The following is a 26,368-nucleotide window of genomic DNA, read 5'->3' as shown; positions in this document are numbered from 1 at the left end:
AGGCTGCACAATGAGATTAAAATACAGTAAAAACAGTAATATTGTGTAATATTACAATTTAAAGTAACTACATTTTCAGTATCATTACTCCAGCCTTCAAAAAAGAACAGTAATTACTTGAAATAGAAATATGTTGTCTTTTTTGATCAATTGAATGTGTCCTTGCTGAATAACAATATTGATTTAAAATAATTTTTAGAAACTCTTAGCGACAATTTGTCTGTCCACACCAGAGACAAGGCTTCGAAACACGACATAATCAATCATTAATTACAGCCAATCAGAAGATTGTGTGGGCGGAGCTCTCCCTGCAAGTGCACTAAGGCTGCGTTCCAGTCCACTTGTAGACACGCACTTGCGAACTTCCCTAATCACTTCTCCTCGGGGGAATCCCTGCCGCCATTTTGAAGTGTGTTCCACTTCGTGAAGTGGACGAGGGAAGTTTATATGGACAGATCCTCGTTCCCTTGATTTTGACTGAGGGAGCGAGTCTACTTCATATGTACACTTCAGGCACCCATATGTCCCACAATGCAGTATGATTGTGACATCACCACAGATCTCGTCTAATCACCACCACAACAAACAACTCTGTGATATATTAATTATATATATATATATATATATATATATATATATATATATATATTTTTTTTTTTTTTTTTTTTATTTATTTTTTTTTTTTTTTAAACAACCCAAACACATTTATAAAAATGTAAATAATAAATCAGCTCCATAGATTCCAAGTGATCAAGGGCTTAGGACGTTCCAGTTTCCGCCAGTAGTGGGCACTTGTGCAACGAGTGAACGAGACGTAGGGAAGCTAGCGAGTGAAGGGCATGACGATTTTGGACTGGAATGCAGTACAACCATCTCGCGCAAAAATCAAGTTTGATCATTTGATTTCATCCTGATGTCTAATTTTATTCTAACAGTCATGAAATACACCAGTTCACAGTTTGAACGCTCTTATTTCATTTAATTTAATTCATTGGCTATATCTGAGGTAACTTTGTCGCCCTCATTACGGCTAGTTTGCAGTGACTGGTTGGTATTTTATTTCGTGTTGCTTCTGTTAGAACAGGTTATGTGGCAACAACGGACGTTTAAAGAAAGTTCTTAGTTCCTTTTATGACTTCATAAGAATGAATGATTTATGAGTATGAAACAGCTCGATTCCTCATATTCTTCCCTCTTTTGCCCGTCACAGTATTTGGTTTGTTATCTAATCACAGTCAACCGATCCTTTGAGCTCTGAAATCACAAAACCAGTCACAAGGGTCAATTTTTTGAAAATTAGATTTATAGGCTATATCTGAAAGCTGAATAAATGTTTTATTGATGTATGGTTTGTTAGGATAGTACAATATCTGGCCGAGATATTTGAAAATCTGGAATCTGAGGGTGCAAAAAAAAATCGGAACATTGAGAAAATCGCCTTTAAAGTCGTCAATATGCTTGCATCCACTCACGAAAATAAATGTTTTATATATTTACGGTATGACATTTACAAAATATCTTAATGGAACATTATCTTTACTTAATATCCTAATGATTTTTGGCATAAAAGAAAAATCGATAATTTTGACCCATAGGCTACAATGTATTGTTGGCTATTGCCACAAATATACCCGTGCGACTTTAGACTGGTTTTGTGATCCAGGGTCACATAGACTGATGTTGTGCTGTCAAAATAGCCAATAATGAGCAATTCAGAGTGGAAAAAATGTGTGAATGATTTTCTGTTTTTCACATTTATTCGTAACCACAGTCCACGGAATGTTTCACTATGATACAACCTAAAGTCATTCAACAAAAATGAGGTTTTCTCATGAATTCTTTAAAGTTTACAAAGACATTCATGAGTCATTCAACCAAGAAACATAAAAGAAAATCTGTATTATATTTACAACTTCCCATCTATTGAGAAATGCTACATTACATTATTAAATGTGTGCTTACAGTATTTAAAACATTGAATGTTTTTTATGAAAGCCCATTTCTGCTATACATAATCTATCAGATGAAAAGTAGAAATTATGACATAACAAGTCAAAATGATAACATAAAAGTTTAAATTATGACATACTAACTCGAAATTATGACATTTCAACTTAATGTCGACTTTTAATGTGAGAATTGTCTTTTAATGCCATACACAAGATTTACCATAGCGTGATGTTTTTTCTTCTTATGTGGTGGAAATGGGTTTCCATAGTTTTCAGAGGACAATTCTCATACTTATGACCTGCGGTTTCTGTTGCTTGAAAGAGTGTCATACTTCCTCAGCGGTTTAATGGTTTCAGTTTTTTTGGATGTAGCCAAGTTGGAGATCTCCATCTGATTCCGATTTCGCCTCCAGCAGCTCGATTCCACTGGTTTGGTGTTCTCATATATGATCTCTAGAAACAAATAACGTAGAGTTACATCAAATGGTTAACGGTGCAAAGCACAGGCCACGCTGAGGGTCTGGAGGAAAGTTTTGCTGTGCATGCTTCTGCTGCTCGAGTTAACCACAGATGATGAGAGGCAGCTTAATCGTCATACACTGGAGCTAACTAACTAACCACATGCCACCCACACTCATTCAGCGCTCAGTTTGCAACCAGGGAAACGTCTGACCTTGAACAAAGACTCCTGAAGATGTGTTGTTGTTTCTCAGTAGGGTTCAGTTTCTCAATCGATCGGTGTGACGTTTAAGAGTCATGGCATGATTTTAAGTACAACAAGAAGTAATCTAGATTCGTGCCTCAGTTTATTGCAAAAAAATTATTGTTACAGGCTGTAACCATTCATAACCACAAAGCTTAAGTAGTATGCACTGTAAAAAAAATTGTTCCATTACTAAACATGGGGAAAACTGTAATAGATCTAACCTTACATTTCATATAATTTTACTGTACAATACTGTTAAAGGTACCGTTTTTGGAAGTAAAAAAAAAAAAAAAGAGTCATCTTATAATTTACAGTAAAAAGCCGTAACCTGACATTTCCAGAATTCCCTTTGTGAAACTTCACATTTAATGGTTATTAATTTCAATAATAATGTTTTTTTCTTCTTTATGTTTTAAAATGTTTTTTTTGTTGTTGTTGTTGTTGTTGTTGTTGTTGTTGTTGTTTTTGCTGTTGTAAATTACAGTTTTAAAATGTAAAATGTACAGGTTGTTCTGAGAATACGTTTATATTTTTACTGTATTTTTAAACAATTATTCTGCACAACTACCAGGTTTTTTGGCATGAGAGTATAAAAGTAAAGTTATATCAAATTTTCTAATTTCGTTATCATAGTGATGTTTTGTCATATTGCATTATGATGCTTACATACTGAACGATACGCACCATGTGGGACGGACAATGGATGACACCGTTAAACTTAAGCATCTTAACTTTAGCTTTGGTCGAAGTTCAGTTAACATTATATTTTTAAAATAAATTTGTTTAAGATTAAACAATATCTGGCAAGTCAAAGATTTTATTTAAATGCAACATTGAGTCATTGTAGATGTACCTGTAGTTTTGCGAGTGAGGAAGTATATGACAACAATCGACACAACTAGTACTACGCATCCAACTGCCAGCGCTAGCCATATCCACCAAGGAATATGGGTGGGGGGATCTGGCAACGATGACAGGGTTGTTGTAGCTGTAAAAGACAAGAAGAAACAAAAAATTGCATATTATTAGGTCATTCTTTCAGATGTGTGGCTCTTCCTATGGTTACAGTACACTGTAAAAAGTGATCAGTTGACTTAACTTAAAAACAGTGAGGAAAACCGTAAAAGTAAATAAACTTGAAAAATTTCAGTTATGTGAACTTGACAATTCCACGGAACCTCTTTTCAATTGCACATGAAGTTTATTTACTTAATCATTTTAAGGCAACGGTTTTCCTCACTTTTCTTAAGTTAAGTCGATTGATCACTTTTTACAGTGTATTAAGATGCATTTTCATAAAGAATGCATTCATGAATCTGATTGAGTTGTATTGAATCAAAAATGATTGTTTTTCCCCCAACTGCAAACAAGTTTCCCTGAGAATCTCTTTACGCACCTGCTTTACAAATTATTAGTTGCTTTGCAGGTATTTTTTCGCCATGATTTCAATTACAAAACTCAAAAAATGTAATATCATACAGTATGTGCAAGTGGGATCTAAAAGGCTAAAAGCACATTGAAAATCTTAGATTCAAAACGTAATTTAAATATGTACATAAGGTTTAGCATTTAAAGAAATTTAATGTAAAAAAAAAATTGTATGACAAAAAATTAAGAAATATTTCAGATTCAGTTGTATTAGATTAGAAGCAACCAAAACTGAAGCATTTTCTCTAGTGGTCTCAGACTTTTGAACCCCACTGTCCAATGTCAGTTGAATGCCTGTAATCAATTCTGTAGGAATAGTACACTTTATTTCCTACTTGCATTTGAGAACAAGTTTACTGATATTTAAGAATTGTAGTAAAAGTAGAATTAGGAGTTAATATTCAATAAATCCATTACTTCGTGACTTGAGGAGTTCATGCAGTTGACCAAAATGTACATGTAAATAGTTTACGTTTCTTAATTTAAAATGCAAAGTGTTAAATCCAGAGAATTTAAAAGTGTAAAAAGCAAAATATTAAAGATTCTTCACCATTCGTCGTGCAATTTGTTGGCCTATCTTCTGTAGTGGGATTTTGTGTTTGATTGTCCATCTGATTCGGATATTCCTTGCTGGTGTTGGCATCTATAGAGAAAAGACAACAACACTGAAAGCTGTTAAAACTGTGAATCTCTTGTTACATTCAGCGCCAGCATCAGAAGCAGAGGACATTGGGGACTGAGCCCCCCTAATATTGAGATCCTAGACTCACCCCTGGTGGTTAAAATGTCTTGGCGAAGCTTACGGCAAAGGAAAGTGATAGTTGTTGTCAAATTGGATATTTGGCGATTGAGATATTGGTATACACTGTCTTTATTTGCCCACAAAAAAATTGAGTGAAAAGTTGAAGTGAAAAATGTACATGAATTCTTTGGTTTGTCCTCTTCTGCTTTAATGACAGCAGCACTCGAGCTGCATGAACTTATTACATTTATGCAAAACCTGATCATAATATTCTCCAGCGTGATTGACAATCATCCAAAGAGCATCTTGCGCTTCAATGGATGAAATCTGACCATGTTGTTCACATGATCTAGTTCAAAAAATTACATATTTGATAAGTGACCTGAAATAATACAGAACCTAAAAAATATCTTGATTTTACTTTATAACATGATGAAACCTTCTACTTACCGACCAGAACGTGTATTCCATCACTGCAGTTTTCTACGAGAAAAGGAATATCTCTCGTAACCTTGCAGAAGTACCATCCGCTGTCATTGGTCTTGATGGAACTAATGTTGAATGTTGAAGTGTTATTATTTCCATTATTAATATGCCACTTTTCACTTTTTCTGACTGTTGGAGAGTTACAGCCTAAATCAGGTGTCGGGCTATAGTACAATTTCACTTTATATTTTCCACCGGGCTGAAAAGTGCAGTTGATTGTGACTGATTCTCCTTCACAGACTTGAATGTACTTTGGTTCCAAATGGACATTCAGTCGTTCCTCTTGAAGAGTATAACTGATCAAAACTCCTGTTGTAGATAGGGAAAGAAAAGAAAACCAAAGAACTTATTGTCTGCCGCTAAGTACAAACAGTATGATTGGAACAATGACTTTGTGAAAATGAATTTTTTAGTTTTTTAATATTGGTTGATAATAGTTGCCTCACCTTTAAATGCAAAATATCTAATAACGATATGGCTTTAATTACTCTATACACCTCAGCTAACCTACTTTGGGTCAATCAACCAGTGCATTTTTTACACGTACTGTAGTTTGCCCATACTTACACACATTATTTAAAATTATTCAAATTAATCAACACAATTTTAGCAGAAGATACTAAAAAGTAGACCAGAGCTAAGTGTCCTTTTTACAACAGTGATTATTAAAGGGGATAGGATTATTTTTGAAAGTCAGTTTCTTAGTCAAATATGATCTTAAGTAAGTCTTGCCAACAAAAAAAAGCAATTAAAAAGCTATTTATTGTCCAGGAAATAAGATGCATTTTTTGTTCCATAGTGCGGCATGTTACCACAATGGGAATCTACCATTAAATTCCATGTTATAAGCTATTTAACAGCTTTTCTGCCAAATTTAAACAATAAAAGCACAAAATTATTCATGAAACGGCAAAATGTAAAAGACATTAAACCATTGCCAACAAATATTGTAAATAATAAACTGCATAAATGACATAAAACACAGGACAGAATTTTGGTTTGAAGGCCAGAATTGACAAAATTATGCAAATGGTGAGGTTTTTGAACTAGATTCTTCAAACTAAATCAGACTTTGACACGAAATCGTATAGTTGCTGAGATTAAGCTTTTGTGACAACTATAGCCGTGGTCATATGTTGGTTATGAAGTGTCAAAACCTATACTTCCCATAATATTTGACCAATTCTATGAGGTAGATCAAATCAAAGTACACTCTAAAAAATGCTGGGTTGTTTCAACCCAAATTTGGGTCGAATATGGACAAACCCAGCCATTAGGTTACATTTTTAAATGACATTTTTAACCCAACGGTTGGGTTTGTCTATATTTGACCCAAATGTGGGTTAAAATAACCCTGCATGTTTTAGAGTGTAGGCTTTTAAAATAGCAGAAATTCCACTTACCAGTGACTAAAAGAAGAGCGATTCTAGCGCATAGTCGATCCATGCCTATATTGGGCACAGAGTGGGCCTTGAATAATAAACCCACCTCAGAGTAAATGCAAAAGTATTCTATACAGAGGTAGAAAAAAAAAGACTAATGAAATGATCCAACTTCTACAAACACTGCACGTGGAGTCTTTAAATGCGAATGCATGAAGCTTCCTCGTTCACTAGTGGTTAAAGCTCTTGAAGTCTGGCAGAACTATGCAGAAGGGTTCCTGTGTGGTCATGTATGAATGGCTGTCTATATCGATAGCTTATGAAAAGCATTGTGATGTCTTCCTGTAGAAGCTCAAGTCTACTTGGCATTATTCAAATCAACAATGTTTATTACAAATGGATTTTGCAAATAATCATACTTCAAATACAATGCATATCAGATCTGCAACTGGAAAAAGAATGGGTTTCAAAAGCATTTAAATAGTAGGCCTACACTTACCGGTCTAAAGGTGGGTGAAAAATGTGAGTTACTTTGATGTAACACGTAAGAGTATAGAAGCATGAAAGCAGGTCAGCCACGTGAACTCGAAATGAGAAACAGCACCACAAAAAAAAAAAAAAAACACGACTGACATCAGGCGTCCCAGGAACACACCAGAGACACTTCTGTTCACACGCAGAAACGGCATCGCTTAAAAGTTAATGGCCTCAAAATGCGTTTTTTACACATATTTGGATCTTCAAGTCACAGTTTTGAGCATTTAACTGGTTTAGATAGAGATTTAGCATCTGCATGAGCTTTTCTCAAAAAATGTATGAGCCGTTTTTTCAATGACTTTTAATCAACTGACATTTTTTGTGAATATTTGAAGTTCTTTTTGGTCAAATATTTTGTGGAAAAATATTTTTGGTAAATTTTTAACTTGGAATGTGTTTATCCTATATTAAGTTCTAATAAATTGCACTAATTGATATTTTGTCTAATATTTATGATTCAATATGTCGAATACAAGCCATTTAGACGTTTTTTAAGTGTGACTCAAGTTGCCAAATAGTTTTTGGGATCCTGTACGTTTAATGGTTTAGTTTTGGCATCTCATACATTAAGTAGCACACAACTTGCTGAGAACTGTGACTCGGTTTGAATGTGGTTTCAATATTAGACTAATTCTAAAAGCAAGACTAAACCATTGTTTAAAGTCAAACTGAAACAGAAACATTTTTCATGTTTGTACTGCATTATCTATTACAAAGAATGCAAGGACAGACAAGTATATCTCCATCTTTAATTTAAAAAAACTTATTGCATACATCATTACGCATTACATAGCCTACTGTATAAGCAGACTCAAATATAGTTTTCCTTCAATAGATTAACATGGTCAAAAAACACTTTCATTTCTTCATAATATACATTGTAGCATCACCTCTTTTCTCACATATTGTTTGATAAAGGAGCCTGCTCTGCTCTGATTGGTCAGATGGCTCAGTCTGTTGTGATTGGTCGACCGCTTACAGTGTGTGTTGGAAACTAAATGGCCATTACCACATCTGAATTTCAGCTCTAGATCTTCAATGAGGACCATGGGATGGCATTATGCAAATTTGTTACAAACCTGACAACTCGTTTCAGGCAGTTCAGAATCGGTTCTTTTGGGAGATAATAACTCCATTTATCATGCAATTGATCTTTCAAGCTTTGCAGACATTTTGCATTCACAAACAGTTATATTATTACATAACGGGGCACATTAATTGATTTGGTATTGACATGAACTCTCTGCTTTCTCATTCCACCTTGTCTTTTGGGTTTATATGCAGGCCATGATCCTACAAGTGCTGTTTACTACAACTTGTATTCCACCACTGGATTTTTCTTTGAGAAAAGGAATATCTCTCGTAACCTTGCAGAAGTACCATCCGCTGTCATCGGTCTTGATGGAACTAATGTTGAATGTTGACCAAGTTGTATTGTTTTCTGCATTAATACGCCTCTTTTCACTTGTTCTGACTGTTGGAGAGTTACAGCCTAAATCAGGTGTCGGGCTATAGTACAATTTCACTCTATACTCTCCACCGGGCTGATAAGTGCAGTTGATTGTGACTGATTCTCCTTCACAGGCTTGAATGTACTTTGGTTCCAAATGGACATTCAGTCGTTCCTCTTGAAGAGTATTACAAAAGAAATTTGTGAATTTTTTGTGGGTTTGCGTTTGATTGACCGTCTGATTGTCCGTCTGATTCGGATATTCAGGGCTGCTGTTGCCATCTATAGAGAAAAGACAACAACAGTGAAAGTTGTTAAAACTGTGAAACTGTAAATATCATTACATTCATTTCAATGAAGTATTATGAATTCAGGCGGTTAAAATATCTTGATAAGTGCTAATGGCTATAGGGAAAGTGATAGAATACTATCAATTACAATTGTTGTCAAATTGGAAATTTGGTCATTATATTGGTTCACATTGTCTTTTCCCCCAAACATCTGATCTGATCAAAGCCATAATGCAACATAATAAATAGTTTGTACAAAAAAGTTTTCACATTACAGTTTATATACTGTACAGAGATCAAGCTCTAATCAGTGAGGTGTGATGCAACAGACCACAGCTGAAAATGTGTCTATTTTGCAATTTTATTCATTTGTAGGCCTATTTCAGTTGAATATTTATGCATTTTTAATGAAAAATTATATTATCAGCAGAACAATTTGCACGATTTTTTATATTACGTCTTTGGTTTGAGTTTAAAGTCTTTAATGACAGCAGCACTCGAGCTGCATGAACTCATTATGTTTATGTAAACCTGATCATCATGTTCTCCATCGTGATTGAAAATCATCCAAAGAGCATCTTGTGCTTCAATGGACGAAATCTGACCATCTGTGCAAAGGAGTTCACATTAAAAAAAAGTGCAGAACCTGGAGAATATCTTAATTTTACATTATAACATGATGAAACCTTCTACTTACCGACCAGAACGTGTATTCCATCACTGCAGTTTTCTACGAGAAAAGGAATATCTCTTGTAACCTTGCAGAAGTACCATCCGCTGTCATTGGTCTTGATGGAACTAATGTTGAATGTTGAAGTGTTATTATTTCCATTATTAATATGCCACTTTTCACTTTTTCTGACTGTTGGAGAGTTACAGCCTAAATCAGGTGTCGGGCTATAGTACAATTTCACTTTATATTTTCCACCGGGCTGAAAAGTGCAGTTGATTGTGACTGATTCTCCTTCACAGACTTGAATGCACTTTGGTTCCAAATGGACATTCAGTCGTTCCTCTTGAAGAGTATAACTGATCAAAACTCCTGTTGTAGTTAGGGAAAAACAATAATTTACAAACAAAAAACAATATAGTACAAACAATAATAATAATAAAGATATATGATCGGAATATTGTTGATCTTGATCGTTGTGAACATGATGGTTTCTTGTTTTTAAAATTAGTTTGCACTAGTCGGATTATAACTTTGAATAAAAAAACATCTAAAGACGACTTAAATGCACAACTCCACTATATAAGCTAATCCACTGGGGTAAGTTGTCACAGTGAAAACATAACATCTTTTTGGTCATTTTATGGAAATAAATAGTCTAAATGTGTTTGAAATTTGGAAGAAATGTTGTGTTTGCACATGTAATATAAGTGCCTGTTATGGCACATTTGTCATATTTCCCAAAATATTTCACTTTCTGCAATAGATTGTCAAACAATTTTCTCAACAAAAACGCTTTTAAAATAGCACAAATCTCACTTACCTATAACTAAACGAAGAAAGATTGTACTGCAAAACCGATCCATGTTTACGCTGGGAACAAATGGGTTCACAATAATAATTCGCCCTGAGACTAAACAAAAGTCAAACAAGAAAAACTCAACTTTATCAAACTGCACCAAACAAAAAACAGCACTTTAAATGAGAAGACCTGAAGCTTTCTCAGTTTCTCATGGTGGTCAAGCTCTTAAAGTCTGACAAAGATATGGGTTCCTGTGTGGTCGTGCACATAACATGAGTAAGTGTAATTTTAAAAGCTTCTGATGCCGACTTCCTGTAGAAGAGGTCTACTAAAAATGCCATAGTATTTAAGAAATTGTTTATGCAAATAATTCTAGTTCAAATGCATTATAGAACATAACAGATAAATATTGGGATTAAAAAGCAAATCGAACGTCAAACTGAAACAGAAAATGCAATGGTGGCATTGTACTAAGTACCTATGTATTTGTACTAAGTGCATGCAAGTCAAGGACACAAATAAGTATACTTCAGTCTTTAATTTAAAATACATATTGCAAACATCATTGTGCACTACATACAAGCAGACTTAAATACTCATGTAATTAAATATCAGTGAGAAAAAGTGACCATCATCCTTGTTCAAATTTGACAAGAGTTCAAAGCACATTTCAACTATCCACAGAGAGATGAGTGACACGAGTCAATGAATTTGAAAGGAAAGGACAATTAATATGCCACGTTTAAGTTCAAATTCCTTGAAACAGGAACAAATAGCATCTTTTATTAAAAAGGTTCCTAATATAAAATGCTGACGCTTGCTATCACAGCCATCTATGATCTAACTAAATCATAGCTTGAGTCAGTTCATTTGTAAACAGTATAAATAACATTGTGGTGTCACAATGTGAAAAATCACAGTGCACTATTAAAAAACTGACAGCTACTGTATGTTAATATCACAGAAGAGTGTACAGTAAGTAAATAACTGTGCAAATCCTTATTTTTCATAGTCTGTTACGTTAGGTAACTTGGATTATGTCTAGTTAAATGATCTTGAATATAAAATGAATCTAAAGCAGCTATTAATGTACGTATGCTGTTGTACAGTGTCAATTCATTCTTTGGTGGGATGAATGATGCATTTCTTTTAATAAAATGAATGAATATAAATGAAATGTTCCCTGTATCTTTTAAAGTCAACATAAAAAGGTATTCATAACTCATTTTACTTCTGTAATATAATGATGCATTTCAGAAAGAAAGAAAGAAGAAAAAACTAAGAAAAACATTGGATCATGAAAAGTGTGTTCAATACCAGAATGGAAATAAAATGGAATAACCTGCAATGAGTCGTTTTTGAATTCATGTTAACTAGAAAGTTATTAAATATGCAAACGTGAACTGAGGTTTTATATGCACACACATATAATAATAATAAAAATTATATTAATAATAACATTCTCACAAACAAAATAAAACAAAATATCACAGTAAAAAAATAAAATCATTCTGATCATTAAATAAATAGGTATTGACATGACCCCTGTGCTTTCTCTTCCATTGGCTGATGGACTATAACTCGTCTTTTGGGTTTATGTGCAGGCCGTGATCCATGTGCTGATTATCCAGGCTTTGAACCACCTCATCTGCTTGAAGCCTCTCCTGCAATTTGATTTAAAACGGATCATATTTTAGCATATCATACATTTCTTTAGCTTTTTAATGTTGGAAAAGGTTTTGTGTCATAATTTACTCTGAACCTTTAAATTAAACATTATTAAAAGCAATTTATATGATATAAAACTAAATTATTCTACTTTTTTATTTATTTATAAAGTGCCTTTCCCAAGCTCAAGGTCAGAGAAATAATAATGTAAAGACATAGCAACAAGATACCAACAAACATACATTTATACAGTACATAAATATTAAATAGAAGAGGACCAAAAACAGAGCCTTGTGGGACACCTCAAGTAAATTCAGAGTCATTTGTGCGTAAAATGGACCTTCCCGAAAACTCTGCTCCGGATTCAAAAACACTTTGTAAACGTGAATTCTTTGTAAAAATTCTTTGTAAAAATGAATTCTAATCATTCGTAAAAAGGGTGATGCTCATTCACAATCAGCATAATCCCAGCCTATAAATGACAACTAGTGATGTGACATTTGAACAGAGGCGTCGGAGCTTGTGTCGAGCGATTGGCGCTCGAGGATTGTGTTGTTAACGTGAAAATCACGTGACTAATGACAAACGAGGCCTCGGTTTGTGTGGATACGTCATCGGTTCGGTCCGAGTGTCGCTTCCGGATGCAGGGGGTTCGAAACTCGCGCCACCTAGTGGGTGTTGTCAGCGGTAGTAGAAGCAGTTGTAGTAGTGTCAGAGAGTCAGAGAGTGAGATAACTATCATTGTCATTGTCGTTATTGTGTCATATATGTGTTAGGGCTTGTATATTATTACATTATATCAGGTTAGAATGGTTATAGTATATTGTTCATTCATTCATTCATTCATTCATTCATTCATTATAATTGCTATATTATAGTCTTGTTATTAATTAGATAGGATTATTTGGATTGCTTTGGATTTTTGGATCTGGACTGGACTGCTTTTTGATTTGGATTGCCCTTTTTGATTTGTTTGCTTTTTGTGACCTCTTCCTTTTTCCTGGTAATGGACCAGCAAGAAAGAGGAAATCCTCCATGTCTGGGCTCAACAGAAGCATCAGTGTCCTCATTTATACCAGCTGGCACTGGCATTTTTATGTTCCCCTGCATCCTCTGTGGCTGGAGAGGTTTTGTCCAAGAAGAGGAATCGTCTAGTAACAGTTCATGAATGAATTTGTCTGCTATTTCTTTGCACAGTAGCTAGGTGTCACTAGTGAGCAATGCTGAATGAAGCTTCGAGTAATGAGCCTTTGGGTGAAGCAATGGGCTGCGAGGTCTCAGTGGTTCAGGAAGCCTCATTTTGCCATCACTAATGACAACTACATAAATTACATGTCCAAGAACGCTGTGGAATCTTCTGGACTTCCTTATCAGGTTTGGCTCGAGTATATTTGCAATAGGCTCTATGCACGATCGCTTCCGCGTTTTGTCTCAGCCCGCCCAGTTACATACGGTGCTGGTTTTTGCATTCGGTGGAGATAATGGCCAATTACACTCGCTGTTTACAAGAACTTCCAGCGGTTAACGTGAATGATGTTAATATTGTGAGGCAGTTAGCTGTCACACCTAAGAGTAAGAAAGAGAGGGGCTTTAAATTCTATATATCGAGCTACATCGACAACTTTGATTGTGAGTAGGCCTATTCTCTCATATCATGCAAAATCCGACTAGCGAATCGGTTTCTAAAATCGTTGTCTCCGTTTCTGCGAAAATTAATTTTATGAAAGTTTTGCTGCTAGTATACTTCGCTATAGAACGCGCTATGCGGAAGTAAAGACGCTGGCTGAGATTCTACCGAAAATACGTCAGCAGCGTTTTTCCAGTTGAAATTATTTGGTTTTTATGATACAGAATATATCCAGAAGTAACGTTTTAAGGCCCCGATATATTCACAGCAAAGTTCTTTTTCATTCTTAGTTTAGGAGGAAAACAAAGTTCATCTCCCACACTGCTGAGAGCGACGTTTAGATAAATATGTGCGGATCGTTTTCCTCTCATCAACACAATAAACGCATAACAAAATGAAGAAAACAGTAAACATTTTAATAAAGCATAAGAAAAGCATCTGATCATAGCGATGTGGATATATTTGCAAGGGCTCTACGGTGCCCTAGTAAAGTCACATCACGTTTATATCACTTAATAGATAGCTTAAAATCAAGCAGCTTTACCGTATTAAACATGAAAAACAGTGTCGCCATGGACCAATGGTAGTACAAAGGTGTTTAGCAGACGGAGCCATGGCACGCTGTTTTGAACTCCCAAACGTCATTTTGTTTGAAATGACGTCACAGCAGTTCGTTCTTCAATTTTTCTTGAAGTAGCCTATATCAGGGCCTTCACTAGTATCTGATTTTGCAGTTTGTTTTATCAACAATTAGTGAATATAAAAGTGCAATATTAGCAATATTTACTTCTCCCCCATTGTTGTTCAATCATTGTACAAGTATGCAATGGTTGGTCTGTGTGGCATTTGTCCCGCCCCTCCACTGTGATTGGATGGCTATGTAAAAATTGACAGTGACCAGCGTTGCGTTTCACCCAAAATTGAAAAAAATTCAACTCTCGACGACGAGAAAAAAATGACAAGCACCCGTCCATTTCGTCCAAGCTTTAATAATGTCTGCTGGAATACAAGCCGCTTTCTTGAGCCCCTCCACTGCGGACAGCAACCTTAATAGTTTAACATTACCAAGCTACATGGGCAAACAAACAAACAAACAAATATATATATATATATATATATATATATATATATATATATATATATATATATATATATATATATATATATATATATATATATATATATATATATATATATATTTAGGTTTTAAACATCAGATGTCTCCATTTTTATAAATGGTCTCTTACAGAAGTAAGTTTTATTTTAAAAAATCCAGGAAAATTTAAATGTCTTGTAATATAACCCCTATAATACTGTTTAAGTAATATGAGGTACAATTCAGTTATGTATTCTATTAAAGTGGTCAGGGTTCACTGATGCGTAAAGAAATACTCCAGGCCAAAGGGCTTAGAAACGTGTCTATATGAACACAAAGGGGCATCATGTTTCTGTATTGTGAGAACAGGAAGTGGTTTGGTGGTTTGACAACATTCACAGGTGGCTATAACACTTCTGTATCGGTGGGCAACTGTGGCTCGGGACTTGTGCCCGATACAATGGAAAATTCCACTAAATTTCCAACTACATAAAGACTTGGTGACCTGAACAACAATATGCAACCATGTTCATGTTCATATCGTAAGCATTATCAAAACCAACATTTTACAGTAAATGTAATGTCTATCACAAACGAACAAGGTTTCTCACCAGCTCCCTGTAGAGGGGGTCTAAAGTGAACCATAGTGCCACGGCACATCTCTGCCCCCTAGTGACCGCCCGAACACCGTGTGGATTCTCACCGCCGGATGAGAACCCGACCATCCGCCCGCACCGGGGCTTCACTGACGCCTGCGACAGGAAACACAGCTTTTAAACACTAAACTCTACCTGAGGTGACAGAGGAGCAAAATGCAGTTATTTTTCCTTACTGTGACAGTTTTGGCATCCATTTCTGTAAAGATGAATTCTCCGCCATCAAAATCACCGTTCAGATACAGCAGGGCACTGAAGGATGGAAAAAAGGGGAAAGATAATTACTATTTTATTTATCTTATTTTAATGCAGAAGTAAGCAATTTCCTGTGAATGTGCGAGACTTACAATTCATAACCTGCTAGGTAAATAACTAGAATAATAACAAAAAGTGCAGTAAACTGTAAAACTATTTGCATGATAAATCAGTGTTGATGATTATAATCATAAATTAAAATAATATAAGAAATACCAGTTTTCAATATTAAGCAGCATAACGGGCCGTTTTTGTTCTGGAAGTGAATGAAACCGGAAGCCAGACACCAAGTTACAGTTGGCCGCGCTTATTCTTATGTTAAAAATAAGATGGAAACTTTCTTAATGTAAAACTTTTTTAAATTACCACTAAATACAGTCAGCTTGCAGTACAACTACATGTAATTTCGAGGGGTTTAAAGCAGTTTTAACACTTCCTCTTACCTGTAGTCTCGGTAGGTGTAAGCGGGCGGCTCTTTCCAGCACTCATTCGCTTCTGGGTCCAGAAGACAGTTGTCAGCATGTATCGGATGACTGAGGTCGTTTCTGTAGTCCTGCTGACCTAGTAAAATATTTAAATAACAAATTAATAAATAAATAAAACAACTGTGTGTGTGTGTATACTGAAATTATATATATATATATATATATTATATATATATATATATATATGTTAAATTGTATATATATAAGCCTAAAATTGCAATATTAAAGCCTAATAGTTTTATGTGTGATAAATACTACTTTAAACTTTAAATTATCTTTTGGGGGTAATTTCTCAGCCAAATTTAATTTGCGATTAATTAGATTAATTAATTGCCACATCGAGTAATTAATTAGATTAAACAGAATTAATTAATCAGATATTATATACTATGTATAATAATTATAATAATAAACATATACTAAGTATAAATAGACACATAATAAAGTAATAAATACAAATTGTAAATAAAATATTATACATATATATATACATACAAGATATATTACAAGTAATCTATACTATATAAATGTAAAAAATATTGTATATCAATTTATATAAATAAATATCAATTAAAATAAATATTACACAATGTATTACACATAAATAATATAATACATTACATATATATGTACACTACACTAACATATGTACATATACTAAACTTCAGTATACGAATATAAACATAATTCATGATGCAATGTGTAGTATACTCTTACACAAGTGATCAAAATGTGGTTTAATCTGAGGTAGAAACTGAGAGCTGAAACCGTACCAGATATGGCAGTCCTACACACCAGATGTGTGTATGAGAAATGCAGAGTGGAGTTTAGCATGAAGTACGACTCAATTATCCGCCTGGCCTTCTCGCTGACATCATAAAAGAGGCGGGCACTTTTTAAAAGAACACGTCCCTCATAGCCGTACTGCAAAGTTAAATAATGAATAATTAATTATTGTTACACTCAGGACTGTTTTAATTATTCATGCCTGTCCAATCAAAACATACACAATATGATAAAAGTCGACATGAAATCAAAATAAAAAATTCTTTTTTTTTTTTTATGGAATATTCCAGTATTTATTATAAATTATTTATCAACCTGTCACTCACATGAGATCGCCCAATAGCAAACCACAACCATCCAACCAATTCCTGATAAACAAAATCAAGTCCCGCCCTACATTTATTCTTGTTTGAGAAGCATTTTATATACGTCACTAGCAATCAAGCTAAAATGTGGCACGCCATTTATAAACACAAATATCAGTCAATGTTAAAAACTATGGGAGGTCTTACCTTCAATGTTTTCAGTACTGTCGCCCCTTCAAATTTCTCATTAGGTGTGTGAGGAGACATTTTCCCCTTGTAACCGTCGCCAGCTGCAGTGACACTCTGCCAAATGAAATATTCAGATAATACTTCCAACCACAATTACAGCCTTTAACTGTAAGTCATATGACATAAAATACTACTATAAAGAAGTACAGTGATATATGGCACATGCTTATTAGGTCAAACAAGCACCAGTAGTGGAAATACACTCACGTGTGCCAGATGTTTAAGCTCGGAGCACTGGTCCTCACTGATGACATCATCAAGAAGCACCCTTTGACTTCCATTCAAGGTGTGGGAGTTTTGTACAAGTCTTACATTCTCATACAGCAATGGACCTCCTATGCACAGATGAACACAAGTTAACTTTTAATAACCAATAAAAAGGGTTAAACATCTTGAAATAGTAACGGAAAAGTGCTGAACCAGTATATTGTAACCAGTATGTTGATCAAATTTGTGTGGATCATTGAAAACAATCAACTTTTTTATAATTTTTTTGATGCTTTGAGGCCTCTATGATATTGTCACTTAAAACTGTCAATGTGTGGAAAAGAGCTTCATGAAGCAAATGATATTCATATTTGGATGAACTGATTTTTTTCCAAGTTATGTATATGGTGTGCAGCTTTATCTCGCCTGTTACAATATTTAAGGTCCAGATCATTTCAAATCTGTAAACATCACCTTCCCGCAGCTCTTGTAACAAAGACATTGTGACATTTCTCTTTGCTGATATCGGCACATAGTCCATCCAGCCGTCGGTACCAGAAGGAATCCTAAAGACACATATTCAAGACATAAGGATGATTCTCATTATGATTTATTAGATCAGTAAGATGAACGCCTACCTGTTAGCATCTTCTCTACCGCCTGAACTGCTCCAGTAGCTCTGAAGAGAAACATCAAAAGCATCCATTAAACACATTCTAATTATGAAGAGCTATGGCTTCATGATGACAGATGGGCTTGTTAGAAGATCCCACCACAAGGGGGCGATGTAGGTTGGTTTTTAATCTCAAATCTTGCAGGTGCACCTGTTCCCTCTCACAGCTGTTACATGTTGAAACATGTCCTTGTTCACTGTTATGGCCCATTCCCTATGTCTACATGGTACATTCAAACTATTTTATGATATATTTTCAAACAGGCATCCCCGTTCTTTGATTGGTTGGACAAACAGATCGGGATGATGAAACAAACAGCATTGTTTTGAAAAAAGTGAAACGACAATGTTATTCATTTAAAATGCATTTTTATGTTGGTCAAATCGGAAAATCATGGTTTAAAGCTGTTGGTTAAGTTCGGCTTAAAGCAAATAACGCTCCCAATACAAAAATTAACTGGCTTTATTAACATTATAAGTGAGCCCCAAGGAACATGTTAATATAATAAATAAAGAAAATCCATGTCATGACCCCTTTAAGATTTGAACCAAGCCATAAATATAATTTGAGAAAAACTAATACATTTGCCTGTAGTATTTTTTAAGTTGGTCATTTTTTTAGCCAACATTTGGAGGAATCAACCTACAAATGACTTGCTTATACATGTCTGCATATTAAACTGGCATAGCAGAAAATTATTTGAGAAACCATTTCTGGCTCATTCTGTGAACTTACCCCTTCATTATAGGCCACTCCAATGTTATTGCTGCCCATGAGGAGCAGGTCTGACTCCTGTTTGTGTCGCCTTAGGTACTGTTCAGCTTCCTGTGGCATAAAAGCATAGCGAGACTTATTGCATTTCCTAATTGGGGGAGGTTGAAGATTACGGCCCTCAAGCATTTTGTTTGCGATCAATCAAGTCAATGTATGGCATATCTCAGTCTGAAATAAAGCCCGTTCCACAACCTCAGCGATTTCTCTTGGCATTCTCCAGGACTTTTTATTAGCAGTCAAAGGCACTCGTTTAATGCAGCTTGATATAACTAGAGCAAAGTCTGCTGCTTCTAAGTGTGGTTGAGACCACATGAAATGGCCGCCTTGGTGCCCTTTTGGGGGAAGAGTTACATTGGTAGCATTTGCGGCTTCGTGTTATCCGAATGCAAACAGCTCGCAAATTGTTTCAGGGAGCTCTGCGGTGTTTCGGTGAAACTTTTCTGGCCTGTACGAAAAGACTGTGCTGTCAACACAGTATCTCGGCGGTGGGTTAACAAGGTCCCAGAGGGACTAGAAATCGAGCAATCAGACATGGCAGCAAGCCAGTTAGATGGAAACGAATGTACTCGATTGTTATGAGCTATGAACCAAAGGATCTTGCATTGAAAGACACATTCAAGCCCTTTGGCTCTTGACTTAACAAACTTATGTGCCTTTTACAGTGCTAATAGCTTTCAGGCTTTCCGAGGAAAAACTCTTTTGGATGGTTCAAGAGTGTGTGCAGCCACTACTGTACATCTCGAATACATGATTGTTCCAATGTGTTTTTGCGCATATAGCCTCCTCCCAATCTCTGCAGTCTGCCCTTGAGTTTGCTCAAGTGATTTCATAATAGATCTGGACCAGGAAGATGATCTGGATCTTCAAATGCTGCAAATGGCGGTCCAAGAACTATCACTGTCATGAACCCGAACTTGCTCCATGGGGGTTGTTGCTAGTGTATATAGGGTAGGTTACTTCATAGACAAGCTAAACTAAAGGGAAAAAAAATGTAAATTAAATTTATTATCTAAGGAGACCCATTGATGACAATAAGTGTAAAGTTATTAGTCAGTAAACAGTAGACCAATTGCCCATAAAGGGATAGTTCGGCCAAAAATGATATTTAACCCATGATTTACTCACCCTCAAGCCGTTCGAGATGTATATGTTAATCTTTTTTCAGACGAACACATTTTCAGTTATTTTAGAAAATGTCTTAGATCTTTCAGTGGTTATAATGTGAAGTAATGGGGTCCACCTCCTTCAAGTCCCAAAATGTGCATGCATCCTTCACAAAAGTAATCCATCCGGCTCCAGGGGGATAAACGAAGGCCTTCTGAGGGTAATCCGTGCGGTTTTGTCGTAAAAATATACATATTTAAAACTATAAACGAAAATAACTGGCTTCCGGTAGCGGTCGACGCGCGTTCATGGAGATGGATGCTTCCTACGCTACGTCCTACGTCATACGCCAGCATCCATCTCCGTGAACGCGCGTCGACCGCTACCGGAAGCCAGTTATTTTCATTTATAAAGTTTTAAAAATGTATATTTTTACGACAAAACCGCACGGATTACCCTCAGAAGGCCTTCGTTTATCCCCCTGGACCCGGATGGATTACTTTTGTGAAGGATGCATGCACATTTTGGGACTTGAAGGAGGTGGACCCCATAACTTCACATTATAACCACTGAAAGATCTAAGACATTTTCTAAAATAACTGAAAATGTGTTCGTCTGAAAAAAGATTGACATATGCATCTCGAACGGCTTGAGGGTGAGTAAATCATGGGTTAAATATCATTTTTGGCCGAACTATCCCTTTAAGTATCGTAACAGCCCTTGTCAAATGGCATCAATTACAAACAGGAGTGTCCAAGAAAAAGAAAAGAAAAATGTAAAAAAAAAAAAAAAAAAAAGTGTCATGTTCTTAGAAATTATCTCTTTGTATTCATATGGTTTTGAAAAAATGTTAAAAACCATTTTCAAGAAAAGCTTCAATTTAAAGTCGCGATGTAATGGAAGTAGGATGAGTGGGTGATTTTTATTTTATGCCATCTTTAATGACTTTATGTCATGTGGTGTGACCATAAAGTAAAAAGTACCATATTTGTACCCAACAAACAAAAGTTTTATTCAAATTCTAAATTGATTACATATCGCCAAGAAAGCGCGACTCATCACCGCGATAGCACAATCTCCCTAAGTTCCGTTATAATCAATGAAGCGGTCTACACTGCACAATGAATCTCTTGTTAACGTAATGTCTACACTCTGTTATGATGAGAGGATTTGCGAGCGTGCCGAACTCGGCACTTGACAAAAACTCTGGCTTTGAGCGGTGAGTAAATTCCACCGTCAACACATCTCATTGGCTATTGCATTCAAGAAATCAACGGACATGTCTGCGATTGGCTACATTGCTCAACTATGCAAAAAACATGTTGTAAATAGAAACCTTTGAAGCTCTAGATACACACGGGACCGTTCGCCAAATCGCTAATGCACTATTATTACAGAGCTCTGCTTATGATTATTTATTTTTGTTAATTGATCTTATTCTACACCTTCTCAATGATGACTCTAAACTTGAAGGCATGAATGAAAGGTCTAGAAAAATTTGGTTAGCTAGTCTAACAGCAGCCAAGAAGATCATTGTTCAAGTCTGGGTTCCACCCCATAACTTAGCCCATAAGCATTGGCTGAATACGCTCTTAGAGATTCTTTTTCTTGAACTTTCTTCTGCCAAGATCAACGGCGCTACACCTCGGACTATACAAACAAGGAACAATGGAATTACCAGAGTTCAGGACATTTTACTGGAAGGACACTAAGTTGATTGTTCTATAACATTGACTGTGCTACACTGATAGTTATGTTGTATCTCATGCGGTAGGGGTGGGAGGGGGGGGAGGGAGGGTGGTGTAAGTATTGCTGTTGTATCTGAATTGTTACAATACCTCTTTTATATTGTTACCCTCTAATACAATAAAAATTTAGTACAAAAAAATGGTTCCTATTCTGTTCATTGGTTATTTTATTTATGAATGGATTCCATTGTTTTCAAAAAACTTTCGGCTGACAATAAATCACATTTAACTGATCGTAATTGTAAAACTGAGAGTAGGCATTGGTCCACCATATTTCACCAAGGTCCACTCACTTTAAAATTTCTCAACATAAAAATAACATAAAAAAAAAAAAAATATATATATATATATATATATATATATATATATATATATGATGACTTAAGATGCAAAAGCCTCTAAGTGCCATCTGAAATTTTCTTCTAAAATGAGTATGTTTAAGTTCAGTAATTTCACTTTAATGACAATTAATAGGTCATTTTCATTGCCATTAAAGTGAAATAACTGATATATATATATATATATATATATATATATATATATATATATATATATATATATATATATATATATATATATTGAAGGGAGTGGATTGGAATCCACTGCTGCTTCAATGTATGTGATGAGTGATTATAATCAAGGTATTAATCAATATTTTTCAATCTAAATATCACATGAGTTGAATGACTTCTCTGGAGATTTTACTTTGTTATAGAAGTTACCAGTGTGATTACTGAAATGTTCTTTTCATGTATTCTTTAATGTCTGTATTTGATATTTGAATGTAGTAACATTGCTTGCCTATTTACTATTTACATTGCTTGCCCATTGCTTCCAGGAATTAAATAGGGAACTGTTTTGTGTTTGAGAAAGGTCTTAAATGTGTTAAAACACATAGGGGTCATTAAAGTCTATAGTTTAAGGGACCATTTGTTATTTAAAGCATATACTTTCCATTTAGAATAAAGTGTCCTATCCTGAGAGAAAGAACTTATCTTGATGTTTTGAGACGAGACTCCTGTTTATAGTTAGAGCCTGGCCAAATCCAACCTTGGAAAAGATGTGTGTCGGTGTGTGTGTTAGTCTTCTTGCTTCCAGGTTAAGGAACCACTGGCATTGTTGGAGATTGACTGAGTTGTTGTTCGAGACATGCTGGCACCCAGCAACCCAAATCTGCGACCTGGAAGGTCATGACGTGCCTAACTTCAGGGTCCGAGTGTCAGCGGCATAATCTATGGAGATATGCTTCTGTCTATCTGTATATGTGTGGAAAATTACTATGTTTATCAATTTCTTAGCCAATCAGAATCATTCAGCCTCTAAGCAATGACTTAGCTTAGACCTTGTAAATGGTATAACTGCTGTGATCTTTGTAACTGTAAGTGGGGCGGCCTACGAACTCCTGTGTGAGTCTTGAAGCTGACTTCTGCTGATGAAACTGCAAACTATTTTCAGTAAAACTTTTCTTCAATTTTTTATAATTCTGACTCCGGGTCTTCTTTCAAACATCTGGTCCTTGGGTCCTAAACTGTTAACCCCTAACAATATATATATATATATATATATAACTTAAACTTATATTCTTTTAGCTAGTAGTCAAGGTAGCATTTATCATTTTTATTTATTTTATCTTGTACTAAAATAATTAAAACTGAAATAAAAAGTTATAAATACTATATACTGTAGGCATTTAAAAAAATTGAAATGACAAAAAACTCACAAGAAAATTACTAAAACTTTAAAATTAAAATAGAAAATAAAATGTTCAAAATGTTAATAAAAAATTATATAATAGCTAGTATATTAACAATACTAAAATAACATTGGTGAATGTACCAATTTTAAATATTTTTTATTTATTTATTTTTTACAAATATCATGAATTGTCCTTAAATATATATATATTTTTAAGTAGTCACACTACATGACATTTTACAACCCGAAATAACCTTGCCATGACATAAAAAGGTCAAATGAACTGATATTTAAGAGCCTTATTGAGTTGGACAGTCAATGAGGGTCTGCAGGGGTCCTCTGTGTGACATTTCCTGTGTTAAGTTTTCTCTGCATGTTGCACCGCTGCGTCTCACCTTACGAGGCTGGCCATCATGTCCCAGCACCTCCCTGTAATACTCCACATTCTCAGTCATGAACTCTTCGCCTTCGTGGAATAACAGGTAAGTCAATGCGCACTCCAGAGCCTCTTCATTCCTCCCAGCTGAACACACAGAAAACAGAAACAGTTATTAAGTGTTAATGAAGCCACCAGGGCTCTGTTTCTTGGCTCATCTGGGAGATTATTCATCCTGTGATTCTTTGGAGTCATCTTTTCCCACAGTCACGTTTATTTCCTTTTGCAGACCTACGCGCTCGTAAACATTTGCATTCCAGGCCAGTGACCACAATGGAACAAACTCCACAGGGCTGAGCGAGTGGAAACACGGCCTTGAGACACGCAACATTTGTACACACACCTGCATAACTTACCATTTTATGAACAATAAGTGTCTGTAAAAGTACAGTTTCTCATATAAGAGCTCTTTTCCTTAAGGTATGAGTGAAAAGTTCAGCTTTGACGTTTCCAAGAAGAAATCAATCAAGACTGAAGTATTTATGAGACTCTCCTTCTCCTTTGGAGTGAGTAATTTCATGATTAATGAGGTTTTGTCAATTCAAAATTATTTTCAAGGTGCTTTTAGTTGATTATAATAACCATTGACATTTTTCTTTCCAATACGGACTATTTGTACAATTTGACTGATGGAAGTCAGTAGTATTGTTGCCAATATCTTCTACCCTGAGTGAAAGGTCCAAGATGAGAATTGGGGGTCAGGTACACATTTGAAATCATTCAAGCCAGTTTTGACATATATGGGTGTTTACCTTGGAAATAAGCAAACTGCAGGTAGTCGTAATGCAATGGCAGGTAGTTTTCCATGGGCGATAGGCGACCGGGGCGCGTGGCCAAATCTCGGACACACTCGTGCTCGCAGTGAAGAACCTGTGTGTAATGATCTGGAAGACAGAGTACAACATTTAGCGTCTCAAGTTCAATTTGGGGCTACTAGCCAGTTTATATTCTCCATCTTGAACCAGTTTCAACACATAAAGATGCTGAATTTGAACTATATACTATTTCTTGTGGAAAAACAGAAACAGGGCATTGAGGCGGGATTTAATAACACACTGTAATCGTGGTTGATGTAGTTGAGATGTGATCTTCTCCCAGAGTGTGATGGAGTGAGATCATTTAACTGGGATCATATCAAAGATGTCGAACCGGTTGAGGTTCTGGTGTACTTCATGTGGAAAAGGTTGAAGATTAAATTAAAGAGCTGAGAAGACTTTAAACTCACTTTAAAGGGTGAGTTGGTCTTTTATGATAGGGTAGTAGACAGATTGTTACCACATGAAAGTGGGAACAGATTCACAAATTAAAAAGATGAGTAAGAGCATCTATCAAAAACAGGTTTAACAAGCAAATTATGGGATGGAGAGGCTTTTTTCGTCAGTCTATTCATGTATGCACAAAGGCATGTAACTCGCGCTAGACTTCTTTTGTAAATTGAACAATAATAACCTAAAAAAACATGAAAATGATGAAGAAGCCCAGCCCACCTGCTTTAAAATACCTTTCATTAATACGGCAGGTAATAAGTCCTTAGTTGTAGAAAAATTCCCTAAACAATGTCCTCAGGCTAACAAAAAACATACAAACACGCTCTCAAATGGGCATCATCACATGTACAATAAATCAGCGAATGAACAGAAAATGTCAGTGACATCATTCTGAAGATTCCTTGCTGAACTCTGAGATATGCCATCATGCACAAAACCCCCTGAAGCTAACGTCAGAAACACTGACAAATCCTGTGAAGAACAAGTCCTCTCACGACTGGCCAATTCTTCAATCTTTCTCAAAATGTTTTCCACATTTAGGCCATAAATCCATGTCAATCATGCTAGAGTTTTTTACATCCTTCCTTAATCAACAGATGCCATCAGCAATAATTAAGAACTGTTATGACAGCTTAATGCATTGTTTTAAAAGCCAAATAAAGGGGGGATTTTATGATATACTGTAAGTGTTGGTGAATTATGACTCCCCGTTTCACTGTATCTTTCAGATGATGTCCATTAGTTATATTGGTGCCCTTCACACTAATATTGCAGCAATTTTCCTGAAATTGAAGAGTTGCAAGCAGCTAGAATGGTGAGTTCTGTCAATAACTGGGTATTTGAATATGATAAAAGAAAATATGATGAATGAAATACACTACTGTTTAAAAGCT

At 35.4% G+C, this 26,368-nt stretch overlaps 3 protein-coding genes across 4 annotated transcripts in view; all 3 read right to left on the bottom strand.

Moving 5' to 3' along the window:
* Window positions 1-1,733: 1,733 nt before the first annotated feature.
* LOC308702232 (uncharacterized protein) lies at window positions 1,734-6,928 on the bottom strand. The gene is made up of 5 exons (XM_081384897.1): window positions 6,715-6,928; window positions 5,276-5,620; window positions 4,634-4,726; window positions 3,509-3,643; window positions 1,734-2,402 (listed from the first exon to the last, which is right to left on the bottom strand). The coding sequence occupies exons 1-5, from the start codon at window positions 6,755-6,757 to the stop codon at window positions 2,242-2,244; spliced, it is 777 nt and encodes a 258-aa protein (XP_081241023.1). The 5' UTR covers window positions 6,758-6,928; the 3' UTR covers window positions 1,734-2,241.
* Window positions 6,929-7,966: 1,038 nt separating this feature from the next.
* LOC308702475 (uncharacterized protein) lies at window positions 7,967-10,644 on the bottom strand. The gene is made up of 3 exons (XM_081385333.1): window positions 10,464-10,644; window positions 9,668-10,012; window positions 7,967-8,962 (listed from the first exon to the last, which is right to left on the bottom strand). The coding sequence occupies exons 1-3, from the start codon at window positions 10,504-10,506 to the stop codon at window positions 8,505-8,507; spliced, it is 846 nt and encodes a 281-aa protein (XP_081241459.1). The 5' UTR covers window positions 10,507-10,644; the 3' UTR covers window positions 7,967-8,504.
* Window positions 10,645-10,962: 318 nt separating this feature from the next.
* The window catches only part of p3h2 (prolyl 3-hydroxylase 2), a 54,626-nt gene continuing 39,220 nt past the window's right edge, over window positions 10,963-26,368 (bottom strand). For both annotated transcript variants that reach the window (XM_081385196.1, XM_081385197.1), the window contains exons 4-15: window positions 24,960-25,091; window positions 24,167-24,294; window positions 19,186-19,275; window positions 18,415-18,455; window positions 18,251-18,342; window positions 17,777-17,904; window positions 17,528-17,623; window positions 17,003-17,153; window positions 16,188-16,305; window positions 15,666-15,741; window positions 15,445-15,585; window positions 10,963-12,106 (exon numbers count right to left, since the gene is read on the bottom strand). In XM_081385196.1, the coding sequence (XP_081241322.1) occupies window positions 12,017-12,106; window positions 15,445-15,585; window positions 15,666-15,741; window positions 16,188-16,305; window positions 17,003-17,153; window positions 17,528-17,623; window positions 17,777-17,904; window positions 18,251-18,342; window positions 18,415-18,455; window positions 19,186-19,275; window positions 24,167-24,294; window positions 24,960-25,091 (1,283 nt within the window). In that variant the 3' untranslated portion in view covers window positions 10,963-12,016. The remainder of the gene's footprint in view (window positions 12,107-15,444; window positions 15,586-15,665; window positions 15,742-16,187; window positions 16,306-17,002; window positions 17,154-17,527; window positions 17,624-17,776; window positions 17,905-18,250; window positions 18,343-18,414; window positions 18,456-19,185; window positions 19,276-24,166; window positions 24,295-24,959; window positions 25,092-26,368) is intronic.

Source organism: Scardinius erythrophthalmus (assembly GCF_964197995.2).
Source record: "Scardinius erythrophthalmus genome assembly, chromosome: 14".
Classification (NCBI taxonomy): Eukaryota; Metazoa; Chordata; class Actinopteri; order Cypriniformes; family Leuciscidae; genus Scardinius; species Scardinius erythrophthalmus.
The sequence above is the reverse complement of the archived record's forward strand: the minus strand, read 5'-3'. Positions and strand labels throughout refer to the sequence as shown.

Bases quoted from the DNA above. Each gene is read 5' to 3' on its own strand.
- LOC308702232 (XM_081384897.1), bottom strand. From the start codon at position 6,757: ATGGATCGACTATGCGCTAGAATCGCTCTTCTTTTAGTCACTG. The intron at 3,644-4,633 runs GTGAAGAATCTT...TGTCTTTTACAG, and splicing joins AACAAATTGCACGACGAATG to CTACAACAACCCTGTCATCG. The intron at 2,403-3,508 runs GTACATCTACAA...ATTTGTTTCTAG, and splicing joins CCTCACTCGCAAAACTACAG to AGATCATATATGAGAACACC.
- LOC308702475 (XM_081385333.1), bottom strand. From the start codon at position 10,506: ATGGATCGGTTTTGCAGTACAATCTTTCTTCGTTTAGTTATAG. The intron at 10,013-10,463 runs GTAAGTGAGATT...TAACTACAACAG, and splicing joins CTTTCTTCGTTTAGTTATAG to GAGTTTTGATCAGTTATACT. The intron at 8,963-9,667 runs GTAAGTAGAAGG...TTTTCTCTATAG, and splicing joins TGGAATACACGTTCTGGTCG to ATGGCAACAGCAGCCCTGAA.